An 18,177-nucleotide genomic window follows, 5' to 3' on the forward strand; every position below is an offset into this window, starting at 1 on the left:
TTGAATAATGCTATTCTGCCAAGCCAAGATATCTGCAATTTTGTCCAATTTTCTAAATTTTTCTTTATTTCTTGCCAATTCTTCTTATAGTTATTATCAAAGAGATCACTGTTTTTATTTGGTATATCTATCCCCAAATATTTGACCTTTTTCTGAATCTGTATTCCAGTTTTAATTTGTAATTTTTCTTTTTTCTCTTTAGCCAGATTACATGTAATTAATGCTGACTTAGATTTATTTATTTTGAATCCTGCACACTCCCCAAAATCACTGACCAAATGGAGGACTTTTTCGGAGTTTACCAAGGGATTTTCCAATATTATGACCAGGCCGCAAGACTTTTATTGTGCAGAATATTCTGAAATCTGAGTTATTCAAGTATAACAAAAGAAGGAATATATCACACAAGCATGACGTAAGTTCAGAAGACTGGCAGACATACATCCACAACTGATATGCCACTGAGTGGGGAAAACATATCATGAGAGCAGAGTAGAAAATGAGGCATAGGGAAGTGGGGCACAGAGAAAACAATAGATTCTGTTTCTTTGCTCCCTGATGAAATTCATTCAAGGGCCGGTACAAATGGCCCTTTAAGATGCCCTCGTCGCGTGCTAGGCTTGCCAGATGCCCCTGAACCCTAGCACGTGATGAGGGCATCAAAATGGTGGCGTCCTGTACACACAGGCACCACCATTGTTATGCAAGCGCTACATGGCATCTACACGGTGCCGTGCAGTGCTTGCATAACGAGTGTGCCAGTGGCGCACTTGTTATGCTGCAGCCGCAGCGCAAAAAGAACCCTCTTTTTGCAGGTTCTTTTTCCACCGGCAGGAAGTCACATGGTTCGGTGGCTAAGGTTTCCCGCCGGTAGAAAAAATGCCGCTGCCAGCCTGGAGTACATCCAAGGTATGTACTGAGCCAAAGAGAGGCAAACAGACAATTGGATGTCAAAGGGCCTTTCAAATTTGTAAGTTCAATAGACAGGCAGAGAGTTTGGTTTGTAAAAATCCCTAGGATCTGGTCAGAGGATACAACCATTGTGGGGATGTGCTGACTGACACTGAGGCTATATATTCTTTCTTAGAAATATGCACTGTGAAAAGGTTAGGGAGAGCCCAAAAAAGTCTGAGAAGGGAAGGCAAGGAAGGTGGCCCTTCCTTCATCCAGGAAAACACCAGAACAGACAAAGTATGGAAAAATGTATTTAGGCACCATATATCAAGACATCTTTATTTGGGAAGCAATTAATAACTGAACCAAAGTCATTACAATTCCATTCCTATAATTCTGCAATGAGATGATGAAATAAAATGGCACCAAGAGAGAAGACAGAAATGAAACTCATTAATAAAAATTCAGCTGACTGACCATTTAAGTTTCTCATTAAAATCGGTAGGTTCCTGATTAAGGCTATCTCATCTTATTTGGATGACAAAGTTCAAATGTCAATTTAGACTCTTATAAATGCATCAATTTCCATCTGCCTTTTTCTGTCTTATTTCTGGGAAGATTAATACCATATGCCATATTTTTTACCAGTACGCTTGTACAGAGGCATAAAAATGAAACACTAGACTTAACCCAAAACATCAAGGACATTTTTTCTTATACCACAGTGCAATGGATAACCATTTGCAATCAAATTAGGTGTCTATGTGTATTTAAAACATGCATGTTTAAATAAGTTGTGTTGCTCAGTGTTAAATAAAAAGTTAAACTCATCAGACTTACCTCCTCGTTGCACAAGCAAGGTCACCTCACTTCCTTTCGGACATTCGATCAGCATATCCACAACTTGGTTGTGAGTTAGATTCTGCACATTCTTCTTATTGACTTCAACTATAAGATCACCTTCTTTTAGGCCTCGGCACCTTGGACTGTCAACAATTTGCTTCACTCTCTGTCCTCCACCCCCAGGACTGTCTGCTATAGTAAAGCCAAAGCCCATGGGTCCTTTAATTATATGTACAGTTATGAGTTCAGGTTGTGTTGCTATAGAAGAAGCCAAAGATACAGTGTCATTAGGGTAGCCATGGGATCCATTTGAAGACACTTCGGCAGGACTGCTAGGCCTTGGCTCCTTCATTCCATTGATTTTCCCTGTTTTACTACCATGGCTTGCTGGGGAGTCATAGTTTTCTTGCCCATTCACAATGATCGGCTCTTTATCCAAAATGGCCACAGATGTCACAAGGCTTGTGTTGGGATCATCTGGGTCAAAAGGCAGAGGGTAGCCTCGGCACAGTTCTAGGTCCACACTGGCACCGATGGGAATTGACTGGAAGATTTTGACAACTTGAGCATGCGTATGGCCCAGTACACAGGTGTCATTCACACTGACAATAACGTCTCCTATTGAAAAAAGTGATGAACACTGTGTGAGTTTATACATACATTCAAAGCTCTAGATGCTTTAACATGTCATGATACTTTAGGAAACATCATTAACTTACCAAATACCTACAACTGAAAGGTTTTTGTCTTCAGCAAAAATATTCTTTGTATCATTTAGTATCCTTGGTTCAGGACATACCTTGTGCAACAATAACCACAGTGGCTGTACTCATATAACATGGAGATCTTTAAATCTTGATTCATATTGTTTTGAACATGGTCAGTAGGATTTATTTTAAATAAAATATTTTTCTCTAAGCAGGGAAAACATATCCCATTGTCATATCACATGCTATGTTTGAAAGCCTATTCAATTTCAGAACTGGCTTATATCTTATGGCACTGGTATAGGTGAGGTGTTATTTGAGAATTACATTTTCAAATCCCTAGCTGCCTAGCACATACAGAATGAGTTGCATGGATTCTGTTTCCCCCACACAGTAAAAGGATGAGAAAATAATTCAGAACCAGAGTATGAACATTATTCAGTGATGGCCAATAGTTATCCTCTTTTCATATGAATGCAGTTATATTTTAACAACATAGTTTATAAAGAAGTACAGAACAGGAACAGGAGGTGAAAATCAAAATAGGTTTTTAAACACATAGCAATCAGACCAGTGTAAACTAATAGAAATGAATTTGGGCCATGAATTCAGATCTGAAAGTGATGGAATCATTGGATTTCCACGTCTTGGTGATTAAGAATAAAATAGAATAAAATAAAGGGATGTTAATTGATCTGCTAAAATGGCCAGTAATCTTCAGGAGACTGGAGGAAGGGTTTGAGAGTCACTGAACTATAGTATTCATGAACATATTTCATGCCAACAGGGTGTGGATAAAACAACTGATGATTGCCATTCATTTTACTGCAGTGATGCTTTTTTATTGTGAATCAGAATACTACTTCGGGAAATTTGTTAACCAGTCAATTTGCACATTCCTTTTTGGTCTATTCACCCTATCCTTGGCATGCTATGAATTCACAAAGCCTAAATGTTTCAATGTATAAATGACAGATATAAATGAATTAATGAATGTCAAGGATTAATGATCATCATGGCTTCCAAGATAGACCTTGAGATACAGTACACAAACTCTGAAGTGACATTCTTTGCCCTTGTCAGTTGACATTTTCAAATGTTGTTTATCTCAAATAACTGCAATATGTGTAAAAAGAAATATGGGGACCTATGAAGCATTGGTGAGTCTAATTCATGATCCCATGCAGGCTGTTCCTCGGCTTATTACTCCATTCTTTCTTCCATCCAGACTGAGACATATGCTGCATTGCAGTAAGCAATTAGCAGAATACATGCCAGGTAACTCATCTGCACTGAGACAGAAACTGTCAAAATATACAAGCTACAGAAAAGGGCCATCAAATAATTGCCTATCCCTTCTCTTAGTTCTCTGTTTTTCAAATAGCATCCCATCTAGGTGACAACATCAACTACAATACTGCTTAGCAGCCACAGAAGTTTATGACAAGACTGTTTACTTATTTTGTCAGGTACCAGACTTTTATTGATCGAGTAGCCAAAAAATTATAGTGCACTTCTGAGTGTTTTAAAATCCTTAGGTGAAGACAAGTTTTATTGGTTTTGTTTTATAGATGAAAGATGGAAGTCAAAGCAATTGCACATTCTATAGAACCTTGAATCAATGCCTGAATGTGTAGTTTGACCTCAGATCTTCAAGGTCTCACAGCCTCCAAAGATCCACTCCCTAGACTATGCTAGCTAGCCAAAATTTTTGAATGGATGGTACAGTATTACATGAGTAGCACACAATTATTATTTTTTCTTTTATCTAAAGCAATAGCTGTACCTGTTTCCATTTTGCCATCCAGGGCAGCAGGGCCATCAAGCACCAAACTCTTTATCTGAAGAAACTCATCTGGTTCATCTCCTCCAACAACCGTGAAACCAAACCCCCTGCTGCTTTTCCTTAGCTTGGTGTGAATGAACTTCCCTTTCAGTTCAGATGGGTTTCGTGTGAAAAATGGTTTTCCGGCTGCAGATGTTTCAGACGTTAGCCAATTTGCCAAGATGGAGACACAAGGAGACAAAATAAATAAATAAATAAATAAATAAATAAATATTCATCTCTCTAGTATCCTCCCCCCAGTTCACCACTTTTGCCACCAATGAAGTAAACCAACTTGTAAGGATAAGTAAGATATAAAACTTCACTGAACACTCCCTTTAAAAGAGAAGGAAAACTGTTAGGAAGCTTAAAAAAAAGAAAAGAAAAAAGAAGGAGCACGCCCACCACAAACTCAGCTGCACCATATGGCCCTCTCTCCTTGCCTGGAACCATTATAGCAATTAATACACTCCATCTAGTGAGAAGATAACAGGCAGTGATATTCTGAACTGCTATTGTAATGTACAGCCTAATTACAAATTCTTTTAAGAAAATGGCCTTATTAAGTACAACTAGTTCAAGTACAGATTTTCCTTTAAAGTTGTTCTAGTTTTACAGTGGTATGGCTTCATTATGTCTTCTATAGATAGAATAACAAAATCAAACAAAAGTATCCAAATAACTTGGAGGTGTTTGTAGATGCATATATGAGTAGGGAAAGGGAGATGATCATAATAATATATTTATAGGTCAGCTATCAAGATAAAATACTCTCACTGATTCCATACCCCAGGTGCAAGCAGTGCAAAACACCAGGACCTACCAACTCAAAAGGGTTCAGAAACCTACAGCAGGCAGAGCTTTTCCCCCAAAGCCTCACAGGCTTTTTTTCCGGGGGGGGGGGGAGGCAGGGTGGCGGCGGCTTTTTGAGCCTTATAGTGTATTGGGAAGTAGGGTTAAAGTCAGGTGGACAAAGCATCCATGCAGTGATTCCTTGATCTAATAAAAGCGTATAATTTTTGGCAAGGTCTGATAAAAGTGCATTGATTTTTGTCTTCCAAAACCCACTGTAGTTTAATACGGTTACAGAGTCAATCAAAGGAGACATCAGGTAAATTGCTGAATTTTGGTCTATGTGCAGGCTAAATCACGCTTGGATATGTGTTTTGCACATGGGTCCACAATACACTGTGACTGCCAGTGAACCCTCTCACAGACAAATCAGTATGCATGCATGTGACAATGACCTTATTACACAGGCCAATGGGTTATGATGATGATGATGGCCATTTTGCATGGCAAATATAAATATTTGGAAGATGGGATGACAATGGTTTGCAGATTGTTGGTGATCTGGGTAGCTGACTAATGAACACGTGAAGCTTCCCTATAGCAAGCCAGACTATTGGCTCATCAGATTCAAAACAGCTGTTTCTTAACATGTTAAGAACAGGTACTTCATGATGTCATTTGGGATTGAACTGTGGTTCTGATGTACATGTTCGGCCATACACATGTATGCTGCTGACATCAACAGCAAATGTTTTCAACATTAACTCTGGAAACAAAATATTTTCCAATTTCTTTTTAGGCTGCATCTACAGTGCATAAATAATGCAGTTTCACATTGCTTTAATTGCCATGGCTCAATGCTATGGAATTCTGGAATTTAAAATTTTGTGAGATTTAGTCCTCTCTGTCAGACAGCTCTAGTACCACAACAAACTGCAAATCACAGGATTCCACAGGATGCAGCCATAACAGTTAAAGTGGTTTCAAACTGCTTTATTTCTCCATTGTGGCTACATCCTTGAGGACCACGGTTAAGACAGTTGGAATGTTTTGTTCTGCATAGGGCTGATCTGAGCACTGTATGTGTTGAAATCTAAGCAGGGGATTCGAGCATGTACTGTCAGGATACAAGCATAGATGTAGTGCTAAGGGAGGATAAAGAAATCAAACATAACGTTAGGAAGGCATTGATGAGCACTGATAAATAAGACAAGCCATGGCTGACCACAGGTTAGTTAAAGAGCTAGATGCCGGTAGTATGTATAAAGAAGTAATATTCATGACAATAAATATGTCTTAAAATATTTAAATAAGTTTATTTTAAAATAATGCAAGGATGAATTCAATATTTATAAAAAATATATAATTGCAAACATCAGCCAATACATAATATGGCCTGTTACAGACTGCCAAAATAAAGCTGCTTCGGGTCTCTTTGGAGGTATGCTATTTAAATGATGCATGGGTCCTAAGAGTCCGGAGGTCGCACCAAAGCCACACTCCATTCCTAAGCACTGGAGTGCAGCTTTTGGTGCAGCTTCTGGATTCTTAGGATGCATGCATCATTTAAATAGCATATCTCCAAAGAGACCCGAAGCAGCTTTATTCTGGCAGTCTGTAACAGGCCCTTGATACATAATATGAGTCGTAAAAGTGACTCAGGACACCATAGCTTTAAGTGATGCTAATTATTTTAGAGCATGAATAAATTTTTGAAAGTAGAAAATTGCAAAGCAAAATGACAAATACGGCATGAGTAATCTCCAAAGAAATGCATATGTATATTAACTTAAATTCATTAGCAATTTGACAATTTGCTTTTCTGCATACCAATAACTACATTAAAAAAAAATTCAATGCAAGCCCCAGTTCGCCAAGGGGAGAAGCTCACTGGAAGCTTGGAGCACAGAGACTGCTCCAGCCCCAGTCAACTCCCAGTTGTCCCGGAACCATGACAACTGGCCACTGTGGTACCAAAGCCAGACGCTGCCAAGGTCCTCAATGGGCAGCTGGCAAGGAGCAGCTTTTTGCTGTTCCTTTTCTGGTTGGCTTTGGGCTGCCTTAGATGGTTGCAGAGCAGCTTCCAGCTGATCCAGGGGCATGCATCATCTACACACCGGGCCCCTGAAGTGGCCAGAAGCCACACCTTTTGGCCATGTGTTTTGGGCCTTAATTACATATTATTTCAATGGGCTAAAGTGAGTAATATATTGTGATATTTCCAATGGATTGTCACATGCTGAACTAGTCTTGTGAATGGCTCAATGAATGCTCACACTATGACTCTGTATCTTTGACAAGTGTATTGAATGGCCTGAAAGATAAGCTCCCTCCTGAGCATGTACAAGAGTTTCTGGATATGATTTGAAGTAGCTTCAAGGGTTGTATGGGTGACACAGAGAAGAATTTAGTATAACTTCATACTCTTGACAGTGGCAACAGAAAACACTGGTATATTCTGAAAGTGTAATAACATCAGAGTTTTTTGCACAAGTATTAAACACTACTGGTGTTCAGAAACTATGGTGGTAAAAATCTCAAAACCTTTACAGCAAGATTGGTCCTTCTATATTTTTGAATTTGTAAGGCCTTTGCTTTTCTACATGCCTGGTTTGTTGTGTGCTTTCAAGTCATTTCTGACTTATGGACACCCTACCATGGTGTTTTCTTGGTAAGACTTGTTTGGATTTGTCAGATTTGTTCATGTTGCAGCAAACTGTGTAAGTGACAAATAAAATTGGTGTCAGCTATACACTCAGCTTCTGCATTGTTATCAGTTTGGGATATAACAACTTTGTGATTTTAAAGAAAGACATCTCTCCCCTCTGCTACAATTAACTGCCTCTGCTCAATGTTCTTGTTTTTCTTGTCCCACACCTGCCTACCAAAGGACCTCCATGGCTCTTCCTGGACGTCTTTTGACTCCCTGGTGAAAGATTGGAAGGTTGCACTGTGCTGTGATAGGAAGGAAGAACTGATAAAGCAAGGAGTTGATCCTACTTTGTTTCCCTTTCATAAAATGAAGCAAGTTGGATAATAATTTACCTTGTACTGGAGCATCTCGAACTGTCTCCTGGTTGTTTGGAGCATGATTTGGAACAGCAGGAGGAGCAAGAGGTGGGTGTTCTTCTGTCCATTCTGAGAAAAGAAAGTTGAGTTTATGTTTCTTCTTTACTTAGACCATAGAAAGATCTACTGCAGACCCTTGGTATCTGCTGTGGTTTGGTTCCAGGGATGCTGAAGTCCCATTATATACAATGACATTGTAAAATGGTGTTCCTTGTATAAAATGACATAATCAAGGTCTGCCTGAGTAAGATACTGTCCACCTACCAACCAAATAATCAAATAATGCATGGGATCAAGTTTCCTGCTCCTTGTTTCTACTTGCAAAAGAAAAAAGAAGGCAGAATTCTTCTGAAGGTTAGTACTATGGTAGAGTGGGATGGGAAGGGTATGTTTCTTCCACCAAGTGGAAAACATGACTTCAGAAGCATTAACCCCATGAGTTGCTAGCTAGAGAACAGAGAAAAGTCAGCTGCAAAGGGAAGTGAGGCAGTGCCCTCACTTTAACTTTTCATGGCATTCCTGATAAAAGATGGAAGGCTCCCCAGCTATTGGATGCCATTTCCACCCCATTTTGTTGCTCCTCCAGGAAGTGATGCTACTGAGATTAATATGGTCTCTTCTACCATTGCTCCACCCTGGACTAAATTTTAAAGCAAAGTGTGCCAAAGTGGGATGATATGATATTGCTACTGTATATGCATGTGTGTGTTGTGTACCTTCAAGTTGCTTCCTACTTATGGTGACCCTAAGGCAAACGTCTCATTTTATTTTTTTTATTTACAAGATTTATGCACATGACATTTACCAATGCCCTCCCCTGAGGTGAGAGCCTGAGACTTGTCCAAGGTCACCTAATGGGTTTCGTGGCCAAGATGGGAATCAAAACCTGACCTCCAGAGTCATAGCACAGTACTCAAACCACTATGCCATGTGCCTATGTTGATACCTTTAATGCACAAAGCTCAACTCTTGGTGGATGTTTGGGAACAAAAATAAAAATACAATGTTCCCACGTCATACGCGCGTGTGCTTTACGTGGCTTTCAGCTGGGAAAAGGAATGACACGCCCCATAAGGAGTAATGGCACATGCGCACCACTGCACTGCCACTTGCACAAGCCCCATTCATTTAAATGGGGCTCAAGCATAGGTGGAATTCCCTTCATGCGGGTGGTGGTGGGGGAGGTCCGGAATGGATCCCCGCGTAAAGGAAGGGCAAACTGTATAACATGAAATTTGTACTTTTTTCCATACTTCTGTAACTTGAGGCTAGTTTGCTGGAAGCAAATGTGTGCAACGCTGACCTGGACAATTGTCTGTAAACCTCAGCAGGTGCAATTAGGGTAGCTCATACCTTTAGTCATTGGGGAACATATTGTGTCTCTGGCCAGGATCTATATTATTACTTATTTGTGTACAAAATTTCAGGTACTATTATTTTTGTTTGTGAAAGTCTTTAGCATTTTGCTATGTATGCATGCACATACACACATACAGGTTGAATTCAAATATATAGTCGTGTTAGTCTATATAGAATCAGTATGTAGAGAGATCTTGTAGCACCTCTGAGACTAACTGAAATGAGGAAGTTGGCAGCATGGGCTTCCATAGACTGAAGTATATGAAAGCTCATGCTGCCAACTTCTTTATTTCAGTTAGTCTCAAAGGTGCTACAAGATCTCTCTACACATCCAGCTTGATAATCATCTTGTGCACCTCAGTCTTTAGAACTCTCTTAATTGTACTATGCATATAACTTTGCTGTTCCTATGACAACTCATACAAGTCTGGGCCTCCTACTTGGGCTTAATGTTTAATGTAGTTATGCACTGGCCTGTGTCCAATTAATACAGTTGTTGTTATAGTGTAAATTTAATTCTATTTATGAAACCTTGTGGAGAAAACAACTTTATGCCAAATCAGACTACTGGGCCATCTAACTCACTGCAAGGATAGGCAAGCATATATCCTCTGGTTGTTTTGGACTACAGCTCTGATAAAACACACCCCACTTGGACAGCAGTCAGAGATAATAGCAATTATAGTCCCAAATATATGGAGGGCACCAGAATGACTGCTCGCTAAACTCTAAGACAGAGGACTTTTCTAGATGTGCTAGGTACTATCTTTAAAATAAACAAAAACCCCAGAGATGCCCAAGACTGACCCTTGGAAATACTGCATGTAAAATGCATGTTCTACTTAATAACCTCTTGTTATCCATATATCAGATGGAAATCAAAGATCCATACAGGTTTCTTTTCTTAATCTATAGGTCATTTTGATCCTTGGTTTTGTTTTCTATGTGGAAGAATGCTCAAAGTGATTTTCCAATAGCCCCTTTCCCATTTTTTGTCTGGGTGGTACATGCTCAGTTGTATAATGCCATGAGTTACATCTGAATCCTGACCCAAAAAATGAAACAACCCCCCCCACCCAAATATAATGGTTGCATAAAAACTCTTAGAAAATATAGATAATAAATTGCAGGATTCACCACCAAATGCTGGGTATATTTCATAAGGATTAGCTAAAGACTTTTGTTTTGTTTAGGCAAGTGCCTTTGTTTGGGATAGCATCTTGGGCTAGCCTGAAATTAAAATCCTAAATCCAACTGCTAACCTCAACTAGAGTAGACCTACTGAATTAATAGGAACTTGATAATGGCATGTCTATATGGGCCATTTGCAACAGCTTCTCTCTGCCCTCACATCACCCTGTCCAGATGATGACGTGCCAAAGGCTCTATATGACTGTGGACTGTCTACATGTGGAAAGGGTGGTCCTGCAGCGAATCTGGACCAGCCCTGCTTTAAAGTGAATTTAAAAGATTTACCATTAGTTCCAGATTTTTCCAAAAAATCTGAAGCACTTTGGAATAACACAAGACAGCTGTTTACACAGACTTCTGTGGTGATGCCCTCTGCCACCAGCATGGGTTGCTCCTTTGAGGTCACAACAAGGCACCCAGCCATCTGACTGATCGTGGGCACCTTGTTTGTGACCTCAGGGGGAGCAACATGTGCCAGCAGTGACAGTGGTGGCAGTACAGCAGGGATGCAGGTGTAGACAGGTGACCGGAGTAAGGTAATGCAGGTAATGGGGGGGGGGGTGTCAGGGCAGCTTTGGGACCGTAATACTCCAGGGACAGCCCAGCGTATTATGGACAATGTAGACCTGCCCAAAGTCACAAATTAAATTCCATTGATTTAGCGGATCCATTCTGATTGGGACTAAATTAGATTTAGGCCGACATTATTAAATAATATGAAACCCTTAGAGAATGCATATCATATTTCACAAATAGTTCGGTCCCAATGATTTTGCACAGACAAGTGCCAACCTTCAGGTGGCTGTGATGGTTGTGGTGGTTGTTGTTGCTGCTGCTGCTGCTGCTGCTGTTGCTGATCAAGCTGTTTCTTCCGTTTAGCTTCCAGAACTGGATTTTCATATTGTGTTTTCCTGTTGATGTGGCTAAAAAAAGAAGAAAAAGATTGGTATAAATAATGGAGCATTCATTGTGAACATGCTTAAATATTCCGCAAACAGGGGGTAAGTAAACAAGTCAAATGAAAGATCAGGGAGCACAATGCTAATTTACTTAGTACTAAAATGCTGAACTAAAAAGCAAAAAATTAAGCATGGTATCCTATCCTTCATGACCTCTTAAACACATATGGATAATTCTAAGTAACAGTTTATCTGCAAACAATGAGATTAAGGCAGATGGGATGCTTGTGTTTATGTATCCTCTCTGGATTAATTAGTTTCTTAGGTGGGCAACCACTGTTTGGCTCAGCTAATTACAAAGGGAGAGAGATCGCTAAGATATCTGATCAACTCACTGTGTTATCATTACATGTGCAAATTGCTTGTAATAATTTAGAACCAAACTTCACAAAAGCTACCTGCAGTGAAGGCAACCTGTAGACAAATTTAACAAAAAGACAAATCTTGAAAGCTAATAAACCTATCCAAAATCTTCTAAAGTAAACACATGATGCTTCCAAACCCTGTTATGTCAATACAGAATAGGTGGCAGTAATAATAAAGGTAGGAAAAAATGATGAACAGAAATTAATTCTGTTGCTGTAAGATTGTTTAATAATATCTAAAATCACTTCCCAAAGTTCATGTACAGCTTCATAGTTTTCAGTGAACCTGTGCCAGAATTAGACTAACATATTGCCACTCATTCAAGCCTGGATGATTCACAAATAGGAAACGAAATTAAAGTCTGTCCAACTTGGGCACTGCTCCACTGAAAATAAGGGAGCAGTGCAAACAACTGAATGGAGTAGATTTGCTGACAGTATGCCCAATGAATAACAAAACTGTGTATAATGTAACTGGGTAACCTGAACTTTCACAGTGACACAGGATCAAGCACTTTTTTATTTTAATCATCACAATAGTGAAAAAGATCGGGTTTGTCCTGATAAGACCTATTGGTGCCTGCATCACCTACACCTCCTACACCTATGCCTTCTTTTTAGTTTGCAAAGGATGGTGAAACAGAGTATGCTCTGTGAAGAAGAGTTTGACTATGGCTTTAAAACAGGGATAGGCAAAGTGTTGACTTTGGCTGCATGTGGCCTAGAGGACAATTTTTGTGACCCACATGGCCCTTCGTGGGTCAAAAGAGCCCCCAAAGGCCCATTCAGGCAGGATGACCAGACATCCTTCTTTTCCAAGATATATACTACATCTCAGCTTTCTGTTCAGGAGGAATTCCAATCTGTCTTCCATTTTGAGCATGAATTATGACTTATATGATTGTCTCTAGCTTCTGTTTTGTAATGCCTGCTTGTGTCGGGGGGGGGGGACTTTGCCACATTTGTGACCCCTCTGGGCCACAATTTAGGCATAGGGGGAGCATTTTTTTTTTTAAAAAAGATGATGATGTGAACAAGAAATTATTTACACTCATTTCCTGTTAATAAAACAGGACTCTCCAAGGATCCAAAGATTAAAATGACCTAGAGGGATCTTAAAACATGATAAAAATGGCCCCATCCCTACAGGGCATTTAGGAATTTTAATGTTGTTGGTTTTTTCCAGAGGGTGCAGTCCTCCAAGATCTCCTAGCTGTCAAAGAAAGAATAGGCATAAGTTCACCCTATAACTTGGAAATGTATTGAAAAGGTTCTCTCAAGATAGCAATGGAAAGTATGGCTTGGTTATCAGAAGAGACCTGCAACCATACTGTACGAAACAAGTGACTATGGGTTCAAAAATATGCCTGACAGCTTTTGCAACCTCTCAATCCAGATGTTAAGATAAGTAAATTGTGTACTGTTGTTTAATACTGTTTATTGCTGTATTAGGTGAAGCTCAACAATAACTGCTATCCCAATTAATCAATCAAATTAATCAATAACATAACTTATTTTAAAATGTATTGTCAGTAATCAGTGCCACCACATAGGTGATATGGAATGGACTGAGCATTAAGAAATCAATCACGCTATTTTGTGATGTTTTGTTTTGTTTTTTAAAAAGCATATTGATACTGAATATATAACTATCGGTTTTTCATCCCAGTTACATCCCCAAACACCCATTCCACTACTACTTGGTATCTTCCTGCAATATATGTAGACAGCCCTACTGGAAACTGAATTATTGAATAAAAATTAGGATTGCTGGGGCTATCAGAGGGAGAAAAAGCAGAACTTCTGAAATTCTCCCAGCTTCAGGAATGGCTATTTGCAAGGCAAATGATGCTGTAGGGAAAAGGAAAGGACTTAAGTTGCAGCCCAGGCCATGAGTCTAATCCTAAATACAACCTTTTGGATTCTGCCAATTGTTTCTATTACAATACTAAGATGTTATGATCCTATCCAATTTCTTAATGGAGAAGACCTCATATAAAAGGACACCTGGACACATTTGAAAAGATGTCTATTTATATGAAGTCTTCTCTTTCAACAATAAATTAGCTTGCCACTAAGATATGCAGTATGTAACTGCTCCAGAATATACTGAAGTGACCTCCTACTATGATGGTGGACATCTCCAAAGTGGATTAATTTTCTTCCTAGTTCCTCAGATAAATGACTGAAATATTTCAATTGCACCTTTAGTTGACTATGGTTTTCAAGATGTACAGATAATGAAACAGACACCATGATAATAATTTCCCACCATGGAAAACATTAGGGCTGTAATAAACATACATCACCACCACCACCTCTATTTACCCATATTTCGTGGAACAAGCTGTTTCAGCACTGGAACTCCCTGATGAAAAAGTCTGAAGATGCCAGGCACAGGTACTGGCGAAACGTCAGGAAGAAACTTTTTTAGAACATGGCCACATAGCCCGCCCCCGCCCCCCCCCCAAAAAAAAAAAACTATGGATGCTGGCCATGAAAGCCTTCGACTTCACAGTTTCTACTCAGTTCATTACTTTTTTTTTTAAACCCCAGTTTGGTACCTGCTTAACCATGTGGGAGGTTTGCACATTAAGCATCATTTTATATGCAGGAACCTTGAATTTCTTTTTGCACAAAAGATATTATTTCTGTGCAAATAGCAGCTTCTTGTTCATCAAATGATGTTTTTTACACATGAAAGTTGGTTGTTAATGCAGATTTGGGTTGTCTGCACATGACAGAAAACATAATCCTCTGTGTAGGCCTTTTCTCCCTGTGTAGAAAATAATGCCCAACCCTTCTGTGTTTGCAATGTGGGTGTGTGCATTCATAAAGGAAAAGTTTTCCATAGAGACATTTTGAAAATTATGAAAAACTAAATTGGTGAAAGAAGTACACCTAGCCTCCTCATTCTGGAGAGGAGAACCCTTACGTGGGTTAACAAATTCTCAACAGGCTGTCTTGCTATGTCAAGACAGCGTGTCTTGTAGTGAATGAGAAACTCAGTAAGAGTTCTTTACACCCTTAGTTATGCTGGAGTCTTTTTGAATACGCTGCAAAAGCAGGTGTTAAAAACTGCCACTATAAATCAATTCAATCAACCTAAGAGGAATTCTGTGTACAGGAATACCAGCTCCCATGCCCAGACACTACACCTGAAAATCTTTTGCCTTGACTTTTCATAATGAACTAATGTTTCTGGACTTGTGTTTAATTGTGATATCTATAATGTTCTCCACTTCCAAGCAGTTCTTTTTAATACTGTCTTTCTAGCATACAATTCAAGACTGAATGGTGATGTCTCCTTCAATGGTCACAAGGGGGAGCACAACAGCAAAGGATCAAGTATTATCCTTTCTTCACTTCCAGTATCCAGTATATAGAAAAAGCAGCATTTGTAGGCTGGTAAGTTGCTTGCTGCAGTCAAGGTGGTTAGTTTTCCAAGAATCAATGTGCAGTTGAAATAGATTTCCACAGTGGATTCTGCTTATCACCAGCACACTCTGTGACACACATACAGATGCATACTATGTCAAATAAACTTACTCTACATAGTAGACACCATACACAGGATCTTCAATCTTTTCCCAACCAGCAGGTAGTTCTAGAAGGAGAAAAAAAAAAGGGATATGGCTTCTTTTAAATGTATTATTTCTGCGTAAAGATTTATTCTATCTCCTTTCCCTTTTTATGTAACAATTGCTATAAGCCCTCATTATACGATGTTCAAAACAAACATGTAACGTAACGGCAACTACAGAAAGTCCCCTTTCTTGAGAAAGATGGGGGGAGGAACCACTTAAATGAAAAGAACACTATTTCTTTTCTTTCTTTCTTTCAATCAGTCTATTCAATAATAGGAATACGTAGTACTTTCTTGGAAGTGTTTCCTATGTCTCTGCTTTCTCGGGTCACTTTGACACATTTTCCTAAGTAGAGAAAGAGTGAGAAGCATGCAGTCTCTCAATCTGAGAAGGAGCCGCGTTAGTCTGTTGTAGAAAGACAGAATGTCAAGAGCTACTGTAAAGATTAACATAGCAAAAGTTTCCATGCAGAGCTGTGAAGTAATATTTCACAAGTAATACCATTGTTCATTAGCTGGGAAATGTTCAAAGGGAATTCCATTAACATCGCAAGTAATACAATTACCAGTCTCTGCTTTCTGCTGTTGTGTGTCTTCAATTTGTTTCTAACATAGGGAAAGTCTAATGTGCACCTATCACAGTTTTCTTGGCAAGATTTGCTCAGAGGGGGTTTGCAATTGCCTTCATTCCAGAACGAAGAGAGAAGACTTTATCACATGTGAGGAATTTCTCTTAATTTCGAATGAAAAGACAGTGGGGGCTGAATGCATTCATGTGAATTCACTAGTTCAGCGAATTTACACGAATGCGAATTGCATTCGAACTGGCTTCCCATTGCCTTAAAATAGCTTGCCAGTGCCTGAATTTGCGTGTGATCACCTCTCACGCAATAACGTGAAACCTCATGATTGCGCTTGGACTGACTTCCCATTGCCCGAATTTGCGTATGGTAGTCTATCATGCAATAACGTTAAACCTCATGATTGCGTTCGGATTGCCATTGGATTATACTTCCAATTTCTCTTGTCTGATAACGTCCAGAGATTTGCCCAACATCACCCAGTGAATTTCTATGGCTGAGTGAGGATTTAAATGCTGTTCTGCAGAGCCATAGCCCAACACTCAAACCACTATATCACCATGTGTTACTGATGATTAACAGTAATTCATTCCCTCCCCCAAGGAATGCTAATATTTGAGTAACATTTTCAGACAACCTCCATATATGAGAGCCTACTTTGTCCATCTCACAGGAATTTCTTTGTACTTCATGTTTTTGGAAATATATGGCGGGGTACACACTGCCAGAAAGAGGCGCGTCCCCGGCACCTGTCTTTGCTCCGCAGGAGTGCCACAGCAACCAAATTGCACGGTGCTCCTGTGCAGCAAAAAAGGAGCGCTGGGAAGTGGCTCCTATTTGCGGCGCACTTCCGCTGCCTCAAAGCGCCAGCGACAGCATGGTGTCGTTGCAGCTGCACCACCCCTTTTGGAAGCGGTGCAGCTGCAACATCACCATTATGTGCCGCGTCTGGTGGGCACGCTGCAGCTGCGGCGTCCTTGTCACGTGTGAGGGCTGCTGGGCGTGTGGGCACTCCGTCCACCAGGCAACCCTCACACATGACGAGGGCGCCTCAAAGGCCTGTCTGTTCCGGGCCATATCTTAACAGTGAAGGCCAAAAACAAAAAACAACCCCCCCCCCCAAGCAAAACAAAATAGTGATAGGCTCAGAAAAGTAACTAGACTGAAAATAATGTGTGTGTGTGTGTTCATATTAACTGTCTTTATCGGTGTTTGATGGCTCATGCTTTACACTGGCGAGTATCCAACTCATTCCCTTGAGATTGTAAAATAGCGGTAACACACCCTGCAATCTAGGAAAAGAGATTCCACCTCAACATTATAAGGAACTTCCTGACAGTAACGGCTGTTCGACAGTGGAACACACTCTCTCGGAGAATGGTGGAGTCTCCCTCCTTGGAGGTCTTAAAGCAGAGGCTGGATGGCCATCTGTTGGGGATGCTTTGCGTGAGAGTTCCTGCATGGCAGAGGGTTGGACTGGATGGCCCTATGATTCTATGCACTGAATTGTCCAACTTCTAGATGCCAAGCCACATCATGATAATTAGAAGCACCCCCAACAGAACAAACCTGCCCTTCCAGCACCCAGTGTACTGCTGATGTATTCTGACTTGTAGGAAGTGTTTCTTAGAAGCCTGAAATGTCTAGAAAGCTTATCAGAACTGAAATGAATCACATTTCTCTGGAGCTGACAGTGTAACTCTCTGCACGTGCAGTCATTTTATCATGTTACAAAACTTGTCACAAAATCATTATCCCTTAATCACACCGTAAAGTAATTTTCAGTTTTAAAACAACTGCAGGGAGAAAAAGTGCAGCAATGAAAGATGGAAGATTGCTTGGGAAAAGCTAAGAGCTTCATGCCTGCCGGTTTGCTAACTGGAGGCGTAAATACTTCTATAAGCATAATTAGTCAATGAAGGAAAGCCATTTGAGCACACATCTCAGTTTGCTTTTTAAACTCAAGTCTGTTTTGTTTTCTCCTGATCTCCCAATAAAAAGTAAGG

At 40.0% G+C, this 18,177-nt stretch overlaps 1 protein-coding gene across 17 annotated transcripts in view; it reads right to left on the reverse strand.

Moving 5' to 3' along the window:
• The window catches only part of MAGI1 (membrane associated guanylate kinase, WW and PDZ domain containing 1), a 598,529-nt gene that overhangs the window by 112,654 nt on the left and 467,698 nt on the right, over positions 1–18,177 (reverse strand). For all 17 annotated transcript variants that reach the window (XM_042453464.1, XM_042453468.1, XM_042453467.1 and 14 more), the window contains 5 exons: positions 15,554–15,611; positions 11,473–11,603; positions 8,107–8,199; positions 4,231–4,416; positions 1,735–2,355 (listed from right to left, as the gene is read on the reverse strand). In XM_042453464.1, coding sequence (XP_042309398.1) covers positions 1,735–2,355; positions 4,231–4,416; positions 8,107–8,199; positions 11,473–11,603; positions 15,554–15,611 — 1,089 coding nt within the window. The remainder of the gene's footprint in view (positions 1–1,734; positions 2,356–4,230; positions 4,417–8,106; positions 8,200–11,472; positions 11,604–15,553; positions 15,612–18,177) is intronic.

This window comes from Sceloporus undulatus, chromosome 2 (assembly GCF_019175285.1).
Source record: "Sceloporus undulatus isolate JIND9_A2432 ecotype Alabama chromosome 2, SceUnd_v1.1, whole genome shotgun sequence".
NCBI lineage: Eukaryota > Metazoa > Chordata > Lepidosauria > Squamata > Phrynosomatidae > Sceloporus > Sceloporus undulatus.